Source organism: Heterodontus francisci, chromosome 1 (assembly GCF_036365525.1).
Source record: "Heterodontus francisci isolate sHetFra1 chromosome 1, sHetFra1.hap1, whole genome shotgun sequence".
NCBI classification, from domain to species: domain Eukaryota; kingdom Metazoa; phylum Chordata; class Chondrichthyes; order Heterodontiformes; family Heterodontidae; genus Heterodontus; species Heterodontus francisci.
This window is the reverse complement of record NC_090371.1, coordinates 193,625,665-193,646,760: the sequence shown is the minus strand read 5'-3', so window position 1 is coordinate 193,646,760 and position 21,096 is coordinate 193,625,665. Positions and strand designations below refer to the sequence as shown.

The 21,096-nt window shown below is 41.6% G+C and overlaps 1 protein-coding gene across 3 annotated transcripts in view; it reads left to right on the top strand.

Moving 5' to 3' along the window:
• acox3 (acyl-CoA oxidase 3, pristanoyl) overlaps window positions 1-11,428 on the top strand; it is a 192,686-nt gene extending 181,258 nt beyond the window's left edge. For all 3 annotated transcript variants that reach the window (XM_068039930.1, XM_068039922.1, XM_068039915.1), the window contains 4 exons: window positions 6,963-7,137; window positions 8,816-8,883; window positions 9,783-9,869; window positions 11,162-11,428. In XM_068039930.1, the coding sequence (XP_067896031.1) occupies window positions 6,963-7,137; window positions 8,816-8,883; window positions 9,783-9,869; window positions 11,162-11,281 (450 nt within the window). In that variant the 3' untranslated portion in view covers window positions 11,282-11,428. The remainder of the gene's footprint in view (window positions 1-6,962; window positions 7,138-8,815; window positions 8,884-9,782; window positions 9,870-11,161) is intronic.
• The last annotated feature ends 9,668 nt before the right edge of the window (window positions 11,429-21,096 follow it).

The window sequence follows — 21,096 nt, the reverse complement described above, 5'->3', positions numbered from 1 at the left end:
AGGACCTTGCAGAGCAGCAGCACAACCTAGCACTGGGAGGACTAAAAGGTAAGTAGAAGGATAATGTATACAGTAGTACCCAGGAATAACCCCAGACACAACAAAATCATAACACAGGAGATAAATGGAAGCATGCAACTGATGCAAGACTTCTAACATAAGCATATACACACTAGATAATATATGGTATAGGAACCATTTACCCCCTCAAGCCTGTTCTACCATTCAATTAATTATGGCTGATCTGTGACCTAACTCCATAAACCCACCCTTACTCAATATCCCTTATTACCTTTGGTTAACAAAAATCTGTCAATCTCAGGTTTAAAATTAGCTATTGGCTTGGCATCAGTTCTCATTTGCAGAACTTCTGCCACCCTTTGCCTGCAGGAGTGTTCCCTAACTTCAGCCCTAAAAGGCCTGGTTCTGTGTTTTAAGCTATGGCCCCCTAGTCCTAGTCTCCCTAACCAGAGGAAATATTTTCTCTCTACGTAGCCCCCCAGTTTCCCTAAATATCTTGAAAATTCGATCAGATCATCTCTTAACCTTCTAAATTCCAGGGAATAGAACCCTAGTTTGTGTAATATCTCCTTGTAATTTAACCCATGGAGTTCATGTATCATTCTCATTAATCTACATCACACTCCCTCCAAGGCCAATATACCCTTCCTAAGGTGTGGTGCCAAGAACGGAACACAGTACATCAGGTGTGGTCTAACCAGGGCTTTGTATAGCTGTAGCATAACTTCTGCCCGCTTGTATTCTAGTCCTCTAGATAAAAAGGCCAGCATTCCATTAGTCCTTTTAATTATTTTCATGTCAATGGCATTTTAATGATTTATATACATGAATTTCTGAGTCTCTTTGGACCACCACTGTTTCTAGCTTTTCACCACTTAGAAAGTAGCCTGATCTATCTTTTTCAGTCCAAAGTAGATGACTTCATACTTGCCTGCATTGAAATCCATTTGCTACAACTTTGCCCATTTGCTTAATCTGTTAATATCTCATTGTAATTCTTTGCTTCCATCTACACTGCTTTCAGTGCTGCCTTGTGTCATCAGTGCACTTGGATTTGGGACTCTCTATCCTACCATCTAAGTCAATAATAAATACGATGAGTAGTTGAGGCCCCAACACAGGTCCCTGTGGTACACCACTAGACACATCCTGCCAGTTAGATTACCTGCACATTATCCCTACTCCCTGTCTCTACTGCTCAGCAAATTTCCTAACCAGCCCAATAATTTGTCTTCAATTCTATTAGCTTTACCTCTAGCCAGCAGTCTCTTATAAGGGACTTTATTGAATGGCTTCTGGAAGTCCACATAAATAAGATCCATAGATATTCCCCTGTCCACTACCGCTTCAAAATTTTTAATCAGGTTCATCAGGCAGGACCTACCCTTCACAAATCCATGCTGGCTCTCTCTGATCAACTAAAAATTTTCAAGGTGTTCAATCACCCTGTCCTTAATTATTGTCTCTAATAATTTTCCAATAACAGATGTTAGGCTAACTGGTTGAAAATTCCATGGTTTCCCTCTCTCACCTTTCCTAAATAGGAGACGGGCATGTGCATGGTTCCTGAATCAAGAGAACTTTGGAAGATTATAGTTAGGATATCTGCAATGTTCCCACCTATTTTCTGGGTACTGGTCCTGGGGATTTGTCATTCTTTTTAGTACCACTATTTTCTTCAGAATAGTTATTTTGCTTATGTTAATTTTGGTGAGTCCCTGTCCCTGTTTCCATATTAGTTTCCTTAGGATGTCCAGCATGCTGATCTCTTCCTCTACTGCAAATACTGATGCAAAGTAATTATTCAACGTGTTTGCCAATTCATTATGTTTATTTACAATATCTCCATTATCAGTTTTCAGAGGGCCCACAATGCTCCTGACCACCCTCCTTTTCCTCATATAATTGTTAAAAAGGTGTGATTTTGATATGCCTTGCAAGATGCTTTTCATATTCTCTTTTTGTAGCTCTTACTACTTGTTTGTCACCTTTTATTGTTCTTTGTATCTCTCCCTGTCGCCAGAAGCTGTGCATTTTTGTACGCTTTTACTTTCAGTTTTATGTTGTCCCTTATCTCTTCTGTCACTCACGGTCTTTTTTCTTGGCAAGTAGAGCTCTTGCTCCTCAGGGGTATAAACTGGCTCTGTATCATATTAAATTATTTTTTGAACACCTCCCACTGATCTTCTGTTGTTTTACCCATTAAAAGATTTGCCCAGTTTACTGTGGACAGTCTCTATCCCATCCCATTGAAGTCAGCCTGACCTAAATTTAGAATCTTGGTAGATGTTTCGCTCTTCTCCTTTTCAAACACATCGTTGAATTTGATCATATTACGATCGCTATGAGATATATGTTCACGCACTGTTGGGCAGTTAACTAAGTCTGGCTTATTAATTGTTATTAAATATAATATGGCCTGTCCCCTTGTTGGTTCTAGGTTCAACCTATATGAAAGTTAAAATGCCCCATTAAAACCACTCTGCCTTCATTACATGCTTGTGTAATCTCTGCACTTGTGTATTTTGCAACTTCAGAGCTGCGAGCAGGAAACCTGTGCACAACTGTAACTACAGTCTTAAATCCTTTTCTATTTTATTATTCTACCCGTAGAGTCTCACTGCCTGCCTACCTCTCACTTCCTCTCCCATTTACCCTATCCTTGCTGTAAACCTTATAACCTGGTGTATTCAGTTCCCAGTCCTGACCTTCTTGCAGCAATGTCTCAGTAATAGATACCATGTCATACACTAAATTTGCACCTGTAATTCATTCAATTTGTTTGTTATACTCAGTACGTTTGTATAAAGAAAGCCTAATTGGCTCACACAATCTAACCTTTCCTTCCGCTCTAATATTTTTGCTCACACATTTCTTATTTTTCTCTCTTGATTTAATTGTCTTATATCTTTTATCAGAATGCCCTCAGTTTAACAGCATAAGATGCTCTATTTTCCAACACTCATGTTGTTATTGTCATCATACTTGAACTATGAAAATAAAAGTAGTGTTTCCATGTCACAATTTCCTGGTATACATTTGCTCGTGAGCAAATTTAATCATTCATTTTACTTTAAGTATAGCACAAATCATACAAGATATAAGAATGAGCAAGCAGTCTTCCAGATGTTTCTACTTGCTCATTGTTTATACCAATCTACAAGATCATAAGATAGGAACCCCGAACCTTTCTCCGTTCAGGTTTTGTCAAGTTCATTTTTGTTTTTATTTGAGTTTGGGTTGTATTGTTAATCTATTTGTCTCCACTTGCTTGTCCAAATATGTATTTATCCTGCATGCTCTCCAGTAGGCCTTTGACAGTATTCCATTTCGCCTTAATGAGATGTTAATCTGTTTTAGCTCTTCGCCCACACCATCGAATTTGGGCTTTCTGAAATTGGGTTTGCCGTGTTATAGCCATGAGCATCCAGAAGTATAAGAGCCTTATGCCTTGATATTGGTAAATGATCCAAACATCAGACTACTTCCTTCTCCTTCAAGTCTTTTTGTTTTCTAATTTTAATAGCAACCTCAAAATTCTCCAGAAATTTATCTTTTCATCTCCCTTCCCTGCAGCAAAGGCAAAGAGTTCATATCATCTTGCAATCCAACTGAACATTTGTTTTTCATAAGAATAATTTCCAAATACATCACTAGATTTTAATCCAACAGTAAAAGATATTGGGTTCCTGGAACACTGGGAGGTACATGTGCATGTAAGTATCTAAACATTCATAAATATCATGCAGTTAACTGGATTTAAATCAAATTTTGGAAGGATTTTCTTTTATCCGCTATTGTTTTCCTTTTAGAAATTAGCTTTGTGGGATGAATTGGTGCGTATTTGTTTCCATCCACTTATCAATACTGACTTATTAACTTAAGTAAAATATTTTATTATAATGTTTTTTTCTGTTATCAAACTTCATAACTAATGTCCTAGATTTCTTTCAAAGATTTACATACTCGGAATTGTGCTTGACTATCTGTATTCATAAGTACTAATATGCTGTGTCAGCACCTAAAGCAATTGTATTAGTTTCTTGAAAACATCATCATTGGCTTTCAGCAGATAACAAGTTTCTTTCAAAAACAGGCACTGGTGGAAACTGTGGGCTGGAAATTGGATAGCCCTTTTTTTGGGGCTATTCGCAACCTGCTCGTGCCCTTACAGATCGAGGTGGGAAACACGCAAAGTTTGAATCTGAATGCTTGTAACTCTAGCTGGTGTGCCTCCAGCACTGCTGTTAGCTCCTGAACACGGCCAACAAGCTCTGCACACAGCAGGAGGCCCCAGCATTGTTGTTTGCAGACCATGTGGTTCAAGCAGCCTGCTTTTATTAAAAGCAGGCTGTATCTTAAAGGGAAGCTGCACAAAAAGATTGCTGTAAGTTGAATACTAGGGCAGGCAGATGGATCCATAGTGACATATGGGGTGCTGGGGGAAGTAGAGGTGCAGGTGGCAGGAGGAGAGATGCCATGGTTCCACAGGGGAGGGCATGGAGATCCTTAAGGATCACACTCAGAGTGGAAGCAAATGGCCAGGAAGGTCAAATCCTGGGGTATGCACCCGAGGACCTGGTAGCAGTGCTACAAAAGGTGAAATGACATCACACAGGTGATCAAGGTCAGTGAATGCATATTCATATGAAATCTCCTACTCCCACAACACCAATCTCTCACACTACTCAGTGTACCACACACCTGTCAATCACCCAGCAGCACTCCCTCGCACTCAGGATTCATGTCTAACATCCAGATACTCCACCTCATCCTTACACACCTATCAATGCTGCTAATCTCACACCCACCTCTCACTGTTTCCACATACCTCCAGCTATTCAGCTGCAGCAGGCACATTGCCCAAACACTATGCTGCACAACTACTGACAATCTGCCCTCTCTCTTGCAGGACAAAATGACACACAATGAAAGGAGCAGAGCCTAACTGGCAGGGGAGCAAGGACACATCTCCTGAGCCATAAGGAGGAGATGATCCTCTATATCATGGTGCCAGCTGTAATGGGGCTTATAGCATCCAATGTCAATGAGAATCTTGAGGCTGATGGTATGTTCCTGCCTTATGCCCCTTCTCAACTCCTGGTATACCCTCATCCAGTTATCTGGCATGATGAGCAAGCTGCAGATGGTGTGACCATGGACCTCCTGCTTCCCACCCCATCCCCCTTCCCTCACACTTAGTTTTCCGCTTCTGAGTTCCTGCTTTCAGACTGCCACCTGCCCCACCATAGCAGCCCCAGGAGGGCACCATGATATAGAGGATCAATTCCTCCTTATGGTTCAGGAGATGCGTCCTTCTTCCCCTGCCATCCCTGTGAGGATGAGACAACAGTCTTTGGTAAATGCAGACACCTCCTAAAACACTCCAGAGTACTTACAGACATTTTGCACTGGAAAAAGTTCCCAAAAATTACCTCACCTTCAATCAAGGTGCCTGGCTCTTTAAATAACATTACTACAGGGCCCAGCTTACAGCTTCACACTTTTTTCATGAGTAAACAACGCAGGTGCTGCCTGGGCATTTGTTGCCCAAATTTGGGGGATTCAGGATAGCACTAAATCAATATCTCCTGTGCACGCAGGGGACACCCCTGCTTGCATCCGTATCCTTGCATAATGCTGTGCAGAAAGCGGCCAGCGGGAAACGCAGGTAGGTGACTGTAGCAGTTCTGCACAGCTGTGTTTTGCATCCTTTATGTCCAAACGTTACAAGTAACTATTTAATACACAAATTACAGAGGATTTTGTTCTCCTGTTGAAAACTTTACCTTGGTATTGGAATGGCTACTTAAGCTGTATTGTGTTAATCATATTGTCATTTGATTAATTTATAGTTTTTTTGAACATTATTATATTTCCCCATGCTTATGTATTTTCCTTTTTAAGCTCAACACCCCCCCTCCCCCCCTATGGCCCCCCCCCCCCAATTTCATATACTACTTCCTAACCAATAGATTGGGGAGGGATCTTATTTTTAGACCTGACAGATTTTGAGACACATGATAAAAGTCAAATAAGGTCAGCATATATTTGATACTTCAACCAATAGTAATTCTGCCGTAATGACTCTTTGACTACAATATAATGAAGCTGTATTTTCTCTATTGGTGGAGGCAGCAACCTGCTCGCAGACATTTTTTAAAAATTCATTTTCTAACTTGTGTTCTCTGTATGCCACTGATATGCAGATCCAGGAAGTATGCAAGAGCAATGCAGGGAGACCAGCCTGTGTCAATTTGCTTCCCCCCATAAGGAAATAACTAGTCTCTGTTTGTAGCACCCCACAGAGGCACAGTTGAAATTGAAAACAGTTGAGAACCTTTGTCCTACCCTTCATGGTGCATTACGTTGGAGTTCCAATGCACTTTACCACTATGGCAGCTAACTCAAGTTTTGCATTTCATCCTTTGTGAAAGTTCTAATCAAATTAAAATGTAAATATACATGAATCAGATTTAACATGTTGCAGTTACTACTTGATACGGCAATAGTCCATTGAGCAAAACTACCTAAAAAGTGGGATTGTCTTGGTTTGCATTACACAATGACTAATTAATTAACAGGCACCCAGTGAAATAATTTTGGTTGCTAGAGGAGGGAGAAGACCAACTGTCAATAGTGAAACTAGCTACAGGGAACATTATGGTCATTATCAACAACTGCCTGCCTCCTGTTTTAGACTAAAAGCCCAACCAATAATGCCATTCCAGGAAAAACAGAGAAAGGAAGCAAACCAAAAACTCTGCTAATAGCTAGGTTTCACCATCACCAGCAGGTCAAATATTGAAGGACCGTTGAAGGCAGTCTTGCTATCAGTTGCTATCATTGAAAAAATTGCCCTAAGTTAACTTCATAATTAAATTGCAGTTGAACTGTTAGTTTCTACTGTTGTGTGAAACCATTATTTTTTCCCCCTCCAGGTGTATTATTGCAGATCTTTGGCAATTGTATTCATTGAGTACAATGTGTTGCAAAGATTTCATGATTTTATTCATAGTTCCAACACACCAATCAATTTACAACCTGTGTTAGAACGTCTCAGTTCCTTATATGGTCTGTGGGCTCTTACTAAACACACAACAGCGTTGTACCAAGGTGAGTTCTATCTGATGTTCTATCATTTGCCTTATTTAAATTTTCTATGTCTACTTTTAATATGGAATTTGCCTATGTAAAACTGTCACATGCTATAATTATATAATTATGCTGTCTGGTTGTGGGGTGTCCTTATATCCAGTCTGCTAACACACTCAGGCAGGACCACTATCTTGGACTGTCAACAGCTATAATTTCATCACAAGTTTTAGCCATTTCATCATGGTAATTTTTTTAAATTTTTAGTCATTATAACTGGGTTTCACTCTTCTTTCTCCCTGCGCATTCAAGTCTCACTTCTTAACCAATGTCTCCGACCTAAAGTACAATAAAGTTAAATATATTTCCAGATCACTCCTGTAGTAAAAATTATGATTTAATAAAAAGAAGTCAAGCTCAAAAGAGCAAATATTTGTACACCATGGCACGCTGAGTGCAGAGCATGACACATTGAGTCAGATGAACCATTGATTAGTAAAGGCATTTGCCACCCCTCCAGATCCTGGCTAATCTCTGAGCATGCAGTGGAACTAAAGATTAAAACCAAATCTTTCCTATACTGAAAGTGAAATGAAATTTCCCCTCACCCAACATGAGTTGGTCTTCTTCCACTGGACATGAGTTTGGGAACCTCACCATTAAGCTTGAGTTTGAAAGTCCCACTGACCATGAATTTCAGAGCTTCTTCACCACCCTGTCCCCACAACACCCGCACTGATCATGAATTTAAGAGACAAGCTCCGTCACTCCCTGATAATTAGTTCATGTACCCTCCCAATAAACATGGAAGAGTAAATTCTGAATGATCAGTTTGCCTAGTACATTTGATTGCAGAGCAATCTTTTGCATTAGGCAAGTGAAGATTTAAAAAACTTAAATTTTCCTTGAATCTTCTTTTGGCATCACCAGCTAACCTGCTGCATGCCAGTGCATTGCAGAAAAGTGCCTATTCCTACTTGAGGTGGGTGCCCCTGCAATGGAGTAAATAATCCTAGTATCCACCCTCAATATGCAAATCAAATGATTCTGATCCCAAGGAAAAGGGATCAAAAAAGAAGGCAAGAAGCAGGTGGAAGTCCTGCCTGACAAAGCGACAAAAGCATTGTGGCAAAAGTGAAATTCAAGTGCCCTATTTTTATGACATTACTTGGCTTCTGCCCAGAGGCCAGTTTTCTGTTGGCAGTGGCTTACTGTTAAAGTGAACTAACATTCATTCAGGAGGGGCTCGTAGAAATTGTCACAATTTCTCAATTTTCCACTGTAAAAACTAATGAAGTTCTACGGGCCAAAAACATCTGCATTTCATACCATGTTGCCCAGCAAAAATAGAAATTTTACTCTTGAAATTATGTAGGATTTTTCTTTAATTAACAAATTGAGATAACATTTTGACAGTGCTTCCAGTGGGAAGCCTAGCCATTGGGAGCTCATATTGGAAATTCAGCAATACACTATCCATAATTCTCTGACCATTTATGTAAACAATTGTTTTTTTTTGTGTAGCGCATGCCTGAAGTCCAATATGCATTGTCAGTGGGGAGGTGGCCCACTAGAAGTAGGAAGTCAGAATATGATCCCTTAAAGGTTATTAGAATCTGAAGATTTTGTGTCACTAGATGGTCAAAGGACTTTATAATTTGCAAATAATTGTTCATGTGAATTCACTGTTTATTTGCAGGTGGATATTTCACTGGCGATCAGCCTGCAAGAAGATTGCAAAATGCTGTTCTAAACCTCTGTGCACAGGTTAAGTTATGAACTATTAATCTGCTTACTATTCAGAATCAGGGTTAAATAAATACAGTCTGTTTAAAGAAAAATAGCTTAACAAATGTATAACCATTTCTGGAAAATTTTTAAGATATCTGCACATATGATATTTAAAATATAAAAATAGGCAAAATATCTTAGGGGAAATTATGCACTAGATTAGATAGCCTTTCTCCCTTTAGAACTTTGGCTCAACCCCTACACAAACTGACCAAAGGAAAGTCTCTTCTGTTTGCTGACCATTCGACCCCCATGTGAAATATGTTTGCACAAACTGAACTCAGTTCCAAAAAGATGTTGGCTGACAGTACAAAACAACCCCAAATTAGGCACTAATCTCATTTGGAGAACCACCAGAAGGAAAAATGTCACATTGGTGTAATAAGAGAAGTTCTTCTAAACTTGAAGCTGCAACATATTTTTGGAGACGTGGGAGCTATATCCTGTACCTTAACTGTGGTATACCTGACCTACCATTGCTTAATGCTGGAACTGATGCCAGTACCCAAAATGAAAAGCCATTTCCCTGCACTAGAATCTCTCAGCTGATGAGCACAAAAAAGGGCAGCAGTATATATTTTTGCTGTGCTACTTCATTATAAATATTTCCAATAACTATGGTCATAAAAGGTCAAATAATTGTTCAAACAATAATTAACTGTACTGTTTAAGCCCAACTTTACATTGTTACAGTGCTGAACAAATACTCTGTGATTATGAAGAATTGCTCTTAAAAGACTGTTAAAATAAAACAAAAGATCAGCACACTATTTAATTTCACTATCTGGTTTAAAAACAAGATCCAGTACCATCTTTTCACATTAAAAATAATATTTGAAGCAGGACTAACAAGTACAATATTTCTTTTTAAATAGCTGAAGGATGATTCAGTGGCTTTAGTGGATGTCTTTGCCCCTCCTGACTTTATTTTGAATTCACCAATTGGGAAAGCTGATGGAGAGGTAAAGCAAATCTTGATTATTTTCTCCTTAGTACAGTAGCCTGTGCCTTTTTCACCTTGTACTCCTGAATATGCTATGTGAAGAAAGAGGTCAGGAAAGATTTATGACATAACAAGGTGCACACCAATGTGCTGATCACTCAGGAATTTCAAATTTATGAGCAACGTTGCTCACAACTCCATTTGGAATTTCATAGCTTGTCAAAACAAGATGGAAAATGAGCAATGAAATAGTGCCATTATTGAATATTCCGGGCTGCTATTAGTCTGCAGTTAGAAAGAAATACTTATTCTGCACTTACAATAAAATCCTTAATTTGAAAATGGTGGTTATTGGTTAATGAAAGGAATATTCCAACCTAAGCCTTGACAATTTCCTTTAGCTTTCATTTCAATAAAACGTTTCTTTAACTTATTTGCAGATGCTATTTTTTAACTGTACATAGTTCCCCTTCCTCTTTTCTGGTATCCCTGCACTCGCCCAATGTGCCAACCATGGGCCAAGAGAGCAGACAGATGACTTGCTAGACATCTACCATATTTGCGTATCACAGCAGTGGGATAGAACTGAAACAGCCACATTACATTCATCCAAGATTCAGCCCCAAGGCTGTGTGTGCAGGTATCCTGGGTAATTAGCCCTCTGTCTTTGCTTATTTCTCTGTTGACAAAAATCCAGCCTTCACTAGCTGATCTCTGATTGACCGGTAACTCATGGAAGTGGGATCCTTGTCCTTAAATGGAGAGGGATCCCACCTCCTGAAACTTTGATTTAAAAAGACCAGAGGATCACTCCGGGTTGTGGGAGGGGGGGCGCGAAAAGGGAGAGGCGGGGTTCCCCCCACCTTTTCAGCCTGGTGCCGGGAGTCCTGCCTCCAGCACAAAATCCAGCTCTAAGAGTGGAAAGAGTTAAACTTGATCATTCTGTGGTCATTGTCCCCCAGGGTTGCTATGACTTCGGAAATGTAATAAATCTATTCATTTTTCAAAATTTACTGTTCATCCTGCAACCAAATGCCATGTTAGAAGTAAGCCAAACATGATTTTTTTTTCTTTAAATAGCTTTTGCATTTATTGAAAGAATAATTCCAAATTTTGGCTAGAAAGGCTTGTTTATTAAATATTTACCAAACCATCCAAAATAATTGCTTCATGAAATATATAAAACAGTTCTGGAGAAATGCTGTTTGATTATTTGCTTTCTCAGTTTCTTCAATAACTATATCTGTTAATTCTCTCTGGAGTTTTCAATCTTGAGAAATCATGGATTAATTATTTTTTCTGTCTCTGCAGATTTATAAAAACCTGTGGGCAGCAGTTCTTCAAGGCAAGAAGGTACTTGAGAGACCATCATGGTGGGTTGAATTTTGTGCCAACAAACCCTCAGTTGGAAGCCTGAAGTCGATGCTCTAATTTATCCTCCATTTAAGTACACAACTATGAACCAAAGCATAATGAATTGTAGTCACTGTTGTAATGTGGGAAACAAGGCAGCCAATTTGTAAACAGCAAGCTCCCACAAACATCAATGTGATAATGGCCAGATAATCTGCAGGGGTGGGGGGTGGGGAGGGTTGTAATGCTGATTGAGGGATAAATATTATTGACCTGGACACTGGGGATAATTCCCCTTCTCTTCAAAATAGTGCCATATGACCTTTTAAATCCACCTGAGAGAGCAGACAGTGCCTCAGTTTAATGTCTCATGAGAGCTGGCACCTCCAACAGTGCATCATTCCCTCAGTGCTCAGCCTAGATTATCCTGGAGTGGAACCTGAACCCACAACCTTTGAACTCAGAGGCAAGAGTGTCACCAACTGAGCCACAGCTGACACACAAAATCAAACTCAATTGTGAAAGTTACACTGCTGTAATTTTTTTTTTAATTCCTGTTTTAAATATTTCTAAGCCTCAGCTTTTACCTGATTCAGAAAATTGTGGGTTCAAACCCCACCTCAGAGTTTCAGCATATAGTCTGGGCTGATACATCAGTGCATGGCTGAGAAGCAGCTACATTGCTGGAAGTGTCATCTTTCAGATGAGATGTAAAATCAAGGTCTTATGTACCTGTCCATGTAGGTATAAAGGATCCCACGGTTATTTGAAGAACACTGGAGGGTTGGGCCCTTGGGGCATTCAAACTGGCTGATATAGTTGCCTACATAAGAGTGACTAGACTCCAAAGGTTGTGAAGCATTTTGGGATTTTGCATAGTTCATTCTTCTCCTTTAATTGATTTAAAGTATCATAACCATTGCGAAAATAAAAATCTAATATTATGAACTTTAAAAACATTTGTTTACTTACACTTGCCTTATTGTGAAGAATTTGAACATTTTTTCAGTTGATTCTTTTATTAATATGGCTGCCTTTGCTCTGGAATAACATATCAAAAGTAATGTGATCGTCAACCATGAAACCTTTTGATTTTACATCAGATGCATACATTGAAAATACATGGAGAATGCAACCTAGTTGTGCAAACACAGTCCAGAGTGCTAACGAAGTATCAGGGAGCATTGAATAAAATGAAATAGTTAACTCAATTAAGAACAATAGTGTTATGTTCTACGTTAAAATTGTCACTGTTGGTCTAACTAATCAAGCACACTTTAACACTTGAATGTTAAGATTTCTGTAAAAAAAATGATTTATTATTATATTACTTGTAACATTTGTTATGCTGTAGATGATTGTTAAAATTCACCTGCTTTGCCAAATCTGATTGTATAATTAAATGATTTTACAAATGTAAGTGATTTGGTCACAGTATTTGAAAATACATTGTTCTGATTCATTAAGCTCATGAAGGTTAACCTCGTGGGATACTGTTGCATGTGACCAAACGTTGACCGATCACTGTTTCAGAATATTATTGTTAGCAGCAAGCTTTTTGCTACTATTTGAGTGAGAGACTATTTTGTTTTTAAAGCTGCAAAAGAATAGCACAGAGTAATGATTCAAACAAAAGCAGAATATATAGCCCCAATATTGACAGGTGCAGGTTTCGTAAGTAGGTTTGAGTGGAGGGTGGGGAACCCCAGCTCCATATATGCTGTGGAGTTTTAATTCCACAACATGGGTCTTCTTTTTCTGACAGGAACCCTGCCCAGAACTTACCCTGATTGACAGGCTTGGCTTTCAGTAAGACAGGGAGCACTGTGGAGGAGGTCGCAGGAATAGGTCAGGAGCCCGCTGCTGAGTTAATGGGAGCGTGGGGTTGGGAGAGCTTGTTGACCTCTGAACCCAGGGAGGGGATCAGATCCCCGACCCCGAGGGGGGGTCTGATCTTGGCAGGTTTGGGGGTGTGGGGTGCTGTTGCCCAATCCCTGGGGTCATTGGATGGCGAGAATCCAATGGCAGGGGGATGTCTGACGGTGTGGTGTCCGATGGCAGAGGAAATGGAGTTCATTGGCAGAGAGGAAGGTAGTTTGGTGTGTTGGAAGGGAGGAAGCAATTCTGCTCCTTCCAGCCCACAAGCAGTGCTGGAAAAGCACTTAAATTTTCCCTGAAGCTGTCATCAACACCCTTGAGTTGCTGTGTTTTCCAAGACCTGGGAAACCTGGACAACCAGGGCTCAACTTGTAAGGAATGTTAAGTGTAAGGCTCCCAGCCTCATTATAATATTGAAATAGCCAACCCACCTCCAGAAAGCTAGTTGGCTGCCTGATCCGGTTCCATCTCTGTTAAATCTGGAAGTAGGTGGGTTGGGGTCAGGTTTGTGATCTTTATAATTTTAGCATCTAAATCGACTCCAACTCACCAGTTTTGGAGGTCAGAATTACTCCTTGTGGAACTGATGATTGTGCCCGAAGTGTTGATACACATTGGGTGCAGGTGAACTCCATTATCAGGTGCTGAGGCATACTGTGCACCTGTTGTGCATATAGCAGAATAACAAATGGCAAAAGCAAATCTGCTGCTGACAGCCTATGTTCTCTGCAAGGCCTATGGTTTATCATGGCCTGAAAAAAATAAATATGGTCCTTGTCCTAAAATGCAGTGTTAATGCCTGAACAGCACTGCTGGAGCTCAGTGTCCATATAAAATGGTGCTGGATGGTTGACCTGTTCAGCCATATTGGTTCCTGTTCAATAAAGGGCAGCATACTTGATAATTGCTTCATATTAACCCAGCAAATGCATTGTCCTTTTCATTAGGTCCTTGTTTTTCACTATTACAGCTGTTCACCATGAATTATATGTGGGTTATAGCTGAGGAAACGGTAACGGAACTCTACCTAAGTAAGACTTTTGGGGGGAGGGCGAAAAATTGGGCTCAGTAGCACCTGTCTTTTGGGTGATACGAGGCCCGATAAAGTTTCAAAATGGCGTCTGCGGTGCGCCGCAGACTTCTGATGCAAAGTGTGGTGGACGCTATATTTGTAAAGTGTTACAATCAGGTGAGGAGGGGTCAAAGGGTGCCCCTTTTTTCTCTCTCCTTGCTTGACCACAACAGTTTTATTTATTTTTCAACTGGATGTACTTGCCAATTCAGTGAGTGTTTACCTTGATCATAAAAAGAGCCAATCGGGCAGGTTTTCTTGAGTTCAACCAAAGAAAGAGGTTAACTTTGTTGTACTTAAACCAACCTAAGTAAAATAATGAAATATGCTCCAACTTTCACCCACACACACAAATAGGTTACAGAGTGGAGAAGGATAGTTTGGTCAAATTAGAGTCCAGTGAAATGAAAGGGGTGTATAGTAAGTGGAGATTGGTGACTCGGCTGGCTTCAGACTGAATTCAGTGGTCCTAATGGCTTCCGGTTTGATGATGTGGGCACTGATTGAGTGGTTCTCCAGCTTCCGGTTTGAAGAGGTGGACGCTGATTCAGTGGTTCTCCGAGAGACAGCAATGTAATTGAATTGCTTCGAGGGAGATCTGTTCTTTCCAGAAAGTTTTCTAAACTGTGTAACTGAAGGACGTTTCTGTCTGGTCTTCCTGGAAAGTTTTCTCTCTCTCTAGCTCCCCCTCAAGCTTAAGTCATTAGGCACAGTGAGCATCAATCGGTGAACAGACTAACACAATCAAACACAGATCAATTAAACCACTGAACACTACAGTCTGCAGCAGGGCATATGACTACTCAAGGTCAGCAGACAGAATTCAAAGCTTGCAAGGTTTGAGTAGTTCATCTCCGCCAGTTTAATATTCAGGTTTCCAGCTGGTGGATTAAAAAATCATCATTCAACCTCGCACATTTTTGTGACACCTCCACACCACGCAAAATGAAATGCAACAACAGGAGCATTTCATTATAAGGTTGAAAAAGATTTTTATTAAAACTGTACGCACAAACGCACTCATCCTCAAACACTCACTTATCAATCTCACACTGCCATAGCAATGCTCTGGTTTAGTTTGCATCCAGGATGATTCTGTTCTGAGTTAGACTCTGGATAAAGCATCAGCTATCACATTGTTTTTCCCTGCAATACGAGTAATCTTTAAGTGGTAAGGTTCCAAAATCAGGCTCCATCAAAATAGCATTGCATTCTGGGTTTTGAATTTCTCCACAAATGTCAAAGGATTGTGGTCGGTATAAGCTACGGTCTCTCTATATCCATTTCAGACAAATATTACAAAAGTGCTTCAGAGCCAGTAACAGTCCTGGAGCTTCCTTCTCCCCAGTAGAGTATCTCTTTTGATGTCTGTTTAATTTCTTGGAGAACCCAACTGGTTTTTCAATGCCTGACTCATCATCTTGAAGCAGGACGGCACCTTCAGGTGAAGCAGCGATTTACTTGTACTTCTTTCAATGTAGTATACTGTATTCGCTGCTCACAGTGTGGTCTCCTCTACATTGGGGAGACCAAGCGCAGACTGGGTGACCGCTTTGCGGAACATCTCTGCTCAGTCCACAAGCAGGACCCTGAGCTTCCGGTTGCTTGCCATTTCAACACTCCCCCCTGCTCTCATGCTCACATCTCTGTCCTGGGATTGCTGCAGTGTTCCAGTGAACATCAACGCAAGCTCGAGGAACAGCATCTCATCTACCGATTAGGCACACTACAGCCTGCCGGACTGAACATTGAGTTCAATAATTTCAGAGCATGACAGCCCCCCATTTTACTTTCATTTTTAGTTATTTTTTCTTCCTTTTTTTTACATTCTTTTTTACATTTTTTACAATCTTTTTTTGCATTTATTTCATTTCATCTTAGTTTGTTCAGTTTGCTTACCCACTGTTTTTTTCAGGTTTTTTTTCAGGTTTGCACTTGCTGCTGTTCAATATTCAGTGTATTCACACCTAATCTGTACTAATGCTTTGTCTTTCAACACACCATTAACATATTGTTTGCCTTTGCTCCGTGACCTTTTGGTCAGCTATGTGGCCTGGTCCAATCTGCACCTTCTCCTTTGTTATCTCTTGCCCCACCCCCACCTCACTTGCTTATAATCTGTGACTTTACTAATATTTGTCAGTTCTGAAGAAGGGTCACTGACCCGAAACGTTAATTCTGCTTCTCTTTCCACAGATGCTGCCAGACCTGCTGAGTGATTCCAGCATTTCTTGTTTTTGTTGCGGCACCTACCCCTAGTTCACTCGCATCAACTGTCACTTGAAATGAGTTCTTAAAGTCTGGAGCTGCCAGCACCAGTTCATTGGTTAAGATGGCTTTCAGCCTCTCGAAAGCTGTTTAACATCTCCCTGACCACACTACCTTCGTTGTTTGTCGTAACAAGTCTGTCAGTGGGGCAGCTATAGTGCTGAGGTTTGGAACGTACCTGTGGTAAAACCCACACATCTCCAAAAATCGCATTATTTCCGATTTGATCATGGGGATGGGAAAATCCATTAGCGCCTGTACCTTTGCTGCCCTGGGCAGCACCCGCCCTTGACCTACAACATGCCCTAGGTAGGTTACCTGAGCTTTAGCGAACTCGCTCTTTGCAAGGTTTACCACGGACGACGATAACCTTCGGAAGAGGGCTTCCAACTATTCTAGGTGGTCCCCCCAGGTGTCACTGTACACTAACAGATCATCCATGTACACTACACAGTTGGGCAGGCCAGCCACTACCTGGTTCCTCAGCCTTTGGAAGATGGCTGATGTATTTCTTAATCCAAAGGGCATCACCCGGCCCTGGATTCAGCCATCTGGGGTGAGAAAAGCTGAGATCTCTTTAGCTCAGGTGGTTAAGGGAACCTGCCAGTATCCTTTTAACAAGTCTGTCTTTGTTATGTAGGTGGTATTTCCTACTCTATCTACACAGTCTTCCAGGCAGGGAATTGGGTAGGAGTCAGCTCTGCATTAACCTTCCTGTAATCAACGCAGAGCCTTGTTGAGCTTAGGTTTGGAGCACAACTGGGGAACTCCAGCTGCTCTGACTGGGCTCCAGTATTTACTGTATTTCCTCCCAAACATGGGTCATTTTCCAGGAACTAGGTAATAGGGATTTTGCTTTATGGGAGGGGTGTCTCCTACATCCACATCATGCAGGGCTAGGGTTCTGCACCCGCTTGCCCCTGCAGAAATCTTTAAATGCTGTAAGCAGCCTTGTTAGGTCTCCTCTCTGTTCTACATAAGAACGAGGAGCAGGAGTAGGCAATTCAGCCCCTTGAGCCTGCTCCGCCATTCAATACAATCATGGCTGATCTCATCTCGGCCTCAACTCCACTTTCCTGCCTGTTCTCCATAACCCTTCAACCCATTATTAATTAAAAATCTGTCTATCTCCTCAAATTTACTCAATGTCCCGCATCCACCTCACTCTGGGGTTGTGAATTCGATAGACTCACGACCCTTTGAGAGAAGTAATTTCTCCTCATCTCTGTTTTAAATCTGCTACCCCTTATCCTAAAACTATGACCTCTCATTTGAGATTGCCCCACCAGAGAAAACATCCTCTCTACATATACTTTGTTAATCCCCTTAATCATCTTATATATCTCAATTAGATCTCCTCTCATTCTTCTAAACTCTAGACCAGTAAAGGCCTAAACTGTTCAATCTCTCTTCAAAGACAAACCCCTCATCTCTGTAATCAATCTAGTGAACCTCCTCTGAACTGCCTCCAATGCAACTACATCCCTGCTCAAGTAAGAGGACCAAAACTGTACGCAGGACTCCAGGTGCGGTCTCACTAATGCCTTGTACAGTTGCAGCAATACTTCCCTACTTTTATACTCTATTCTTTTAGAAATAAATGCCAAAATTCCATTTGCCTTCCTTATTACCTGCTGCACCTGCATACTAGTTTTCTGCGATTCATGCACGAGGACACCCAGATCCCTCTGCACCGAAGCACTCTGAAGTTTCTCTCCATTTAGATAATAATTTGCCTTTCTATTCTTCTGACCAAAATGGATAACCTCACACTTATCCACATTAAACTCCATCTGCCACATTTTGGCCCATTCACCTAACCTATCCATATCCATTTGTAAACTTCTTATTTCTTTATTGCAACTTACTATCCCACCTATTTTAGTACCTATAGTACCTTCTATCCCTGCATCCAAGTCATTAATATAGATTGTAAATAGTTGGGGCCCGAGGATCGAACGCTTTGGCACCCCACTAGTTGCATCCAGCCAGAAAAGGACCCATTTATCCCGACTCTCTGTTTTCTGTTGGTTAGCCAATTATATCCAAGCTAATAAATTGCCCCTAACCCCATGTGATCTTATCTTGTGTATTAACCTTTTGTGTGTCACTTTATCAAATGCCTTCTGGAAGTCCAGATATACTACATCTACCGGATCCCCATTATCCACTTTACTTGTTACATCTTCGAAGAACTCTAGCAAATTAGTCAAACACGATTTACCCTTCATAAAACCATGCTGACTCTGATGGATTGCGTTTTGACTTTCTAAATGTCCTGTTATTACTTCATGAATAATGTATTCTAGCAATTTTCCAATGTCGGTTGTTAAGCTAACTGGTCTATAATTTCCTACTAGCTGCCTCCCTCCCTTTTTGAACAAGGGCGTTATATTAGCATTTTTCCAATGTACAGGCACCTGTGGGGTGGCACAGTGGTGCAGTGGTTAGCACTGCAGCCTCACAGCTCCAGCGACCCGGGTTCAGTTCTGGGTACTGCCTGTGTGGAGTCTGCAAGTTCTCCCTGTGACTTCGTGGGTTTCTGCCGGGTGCTCTGGTTTCCTCCCACAGCCAAAGACTTGCAGGTTGATAGGTAAATTGGCCATCGTAAATTGTCCCGAGTGTAGGTAGATGGTGGGGATGTGGTAGGGAATATGGAATGTAGGATTAGTATAAATGGGTGGTTGTTGGTCAGCACAGACTCAGTGGGCCGAAGGGCCTGTTTCAGTGCTGTATCTCTCTATGAAACCTTCCCTGCATCCAGGGAATTTTGGAATATTATAACCAATGGATCCGCTATCTCCGCCACCACTTCCTTTAAGATTCTAGGATGTAGGCCATCAGGCCCTGGGGACTTGTCTGCCTTCAATCCCAATAGTTTGCTCATCTCCCTAACATTTAGGTGTTAGCTAACCGAATGTTCAGCAGTTTGATTTGAGAATCCTCCAGGTCTCCCTATAACTTGTCCTCACTGTCCCTTTCGCCTTCTTCTTTCCTGACTGCCTACCAGACCTGTGCTGGTTTGTCCCCTTTTGTTTTTGATAGGGGGCCCACAGAATCCACCAGCACTTTGCTGAATGGTTCCCCGAAAGCTGGTATGGGAATTAGGGGTGCAGGTTTTATTGCAGGTTGGAGCTTCCCCACAACCTGGAACGTGTGGCATGTTTTACAGAACCCCTTCACATCCTTGTGGGGTTGTAGCCCGTAATAATGCTGTGTCATGCGGGCTTTGGTTTTTCGGATACTGACATGTCCAACCATTGGAACTTACTGGGCTATCCTCAATATTTCCCTCTGGTACCTCGATGGCACCATTACCTGATGGACCACTGTCCACTCTTCACCCACAGGTCTGTGAGGAAGTCTCCACTTCCTCATCAGCGCCTCATTCTTTAAATAGTAACACTCTGGAACTCCCTCTGCTTCAGCTTCAGTCTGTGCTAACTTTTTTAACACTGGGTCAGCTTGCTGAGCCTCGACCAAGGAAAACCTGCTTAACACTTCCAATAGTTCCTCTAAATTCCTGAAGAAGGTTTTTGATAACCAGACAGTAGGGTCATCTGTCTGCAGTGCCAGTTCAGCCTCCTGTGACGGAGCTTGTTTGGCCATGGACCGGGTCACTACACAGTCAGGGAAAATTACAGGGATCTTCTCCTGTAACTGCTCTGTCTCCCTGACATTGTTCGGTCTCTCTGAAACCATTGGAAAAGCTACCACCTTCGCCCCCACCCGGGTCATTACCAAGGAGCAGGTCGACCCTGTCCATAGGTTAACTAGGGACAATCCCCATGGTTACCAGTCCTGAAATGAGGTTGCACTCCATATGCACCCAATAAAAAGATATGGGCATATTCCTTCCCTCAATACCGTTCATTAATACTTTGCATTTAATGTCCGAGAGTCTTAAAGGAAGTGGTGGCGGAGACAGTGGATCCATTGGTTATAATATTCCAAAATTCCCTGGATGCAGGGAAGGTTTCATAGAGAGATACAGCACTGAAACAGGCCCTTCGGTCCACTGAGTCTGTGCTGACCAACAATTTAATTTACTGAAGAGTGTCTGCAGAGACTCATCGACAGGTTTGCGGCTGCCTGCAATGCATTTGGCCTAACCATCAGCCTCAAGAAAACAAACATCATGGGACATGACGTCAGAAATGCTCCATCCATCAATATCGGCGACCACGCTCCGGAAGTGGTTCAAGAGTTCACCTACCTAGGCTCAACTATCACCAATAACCTGTCCCTCGATGCAGAAATCAACAAGCGCATGGGAAAGGCTTCCACTGCTATGTCCAGACTGGCCAAGAGAGTGTGGGAAAATGGCACACTGACACGGAATACAAAAGTCCAAGTGTATCAAGACTGTGTCCTCAGTACCATGCTCTACGGCAGCGAGGCCTGGACAACGTATGTCAGCCAAGAGCGACGTCTCAATTCATTTCATCTTCACTGCCTCCGGAGAATCCTTGGCATCAGGTGGCAGGACTGTATCTCCAACACAGATGTCCTTGAGGCGGCCAACATCCCCAGCTTATACACACTATTGAGTCAGTGGCGCTTGAGATGGCTTGGCCATGTGAGCTGCGTGGAAGATGGCAGGATCCCCAAGGACACATTGTACAGCGAGCTCGCCACTGGTATCAGACCCACCGGCAGTCCATGTCTCCTCTTT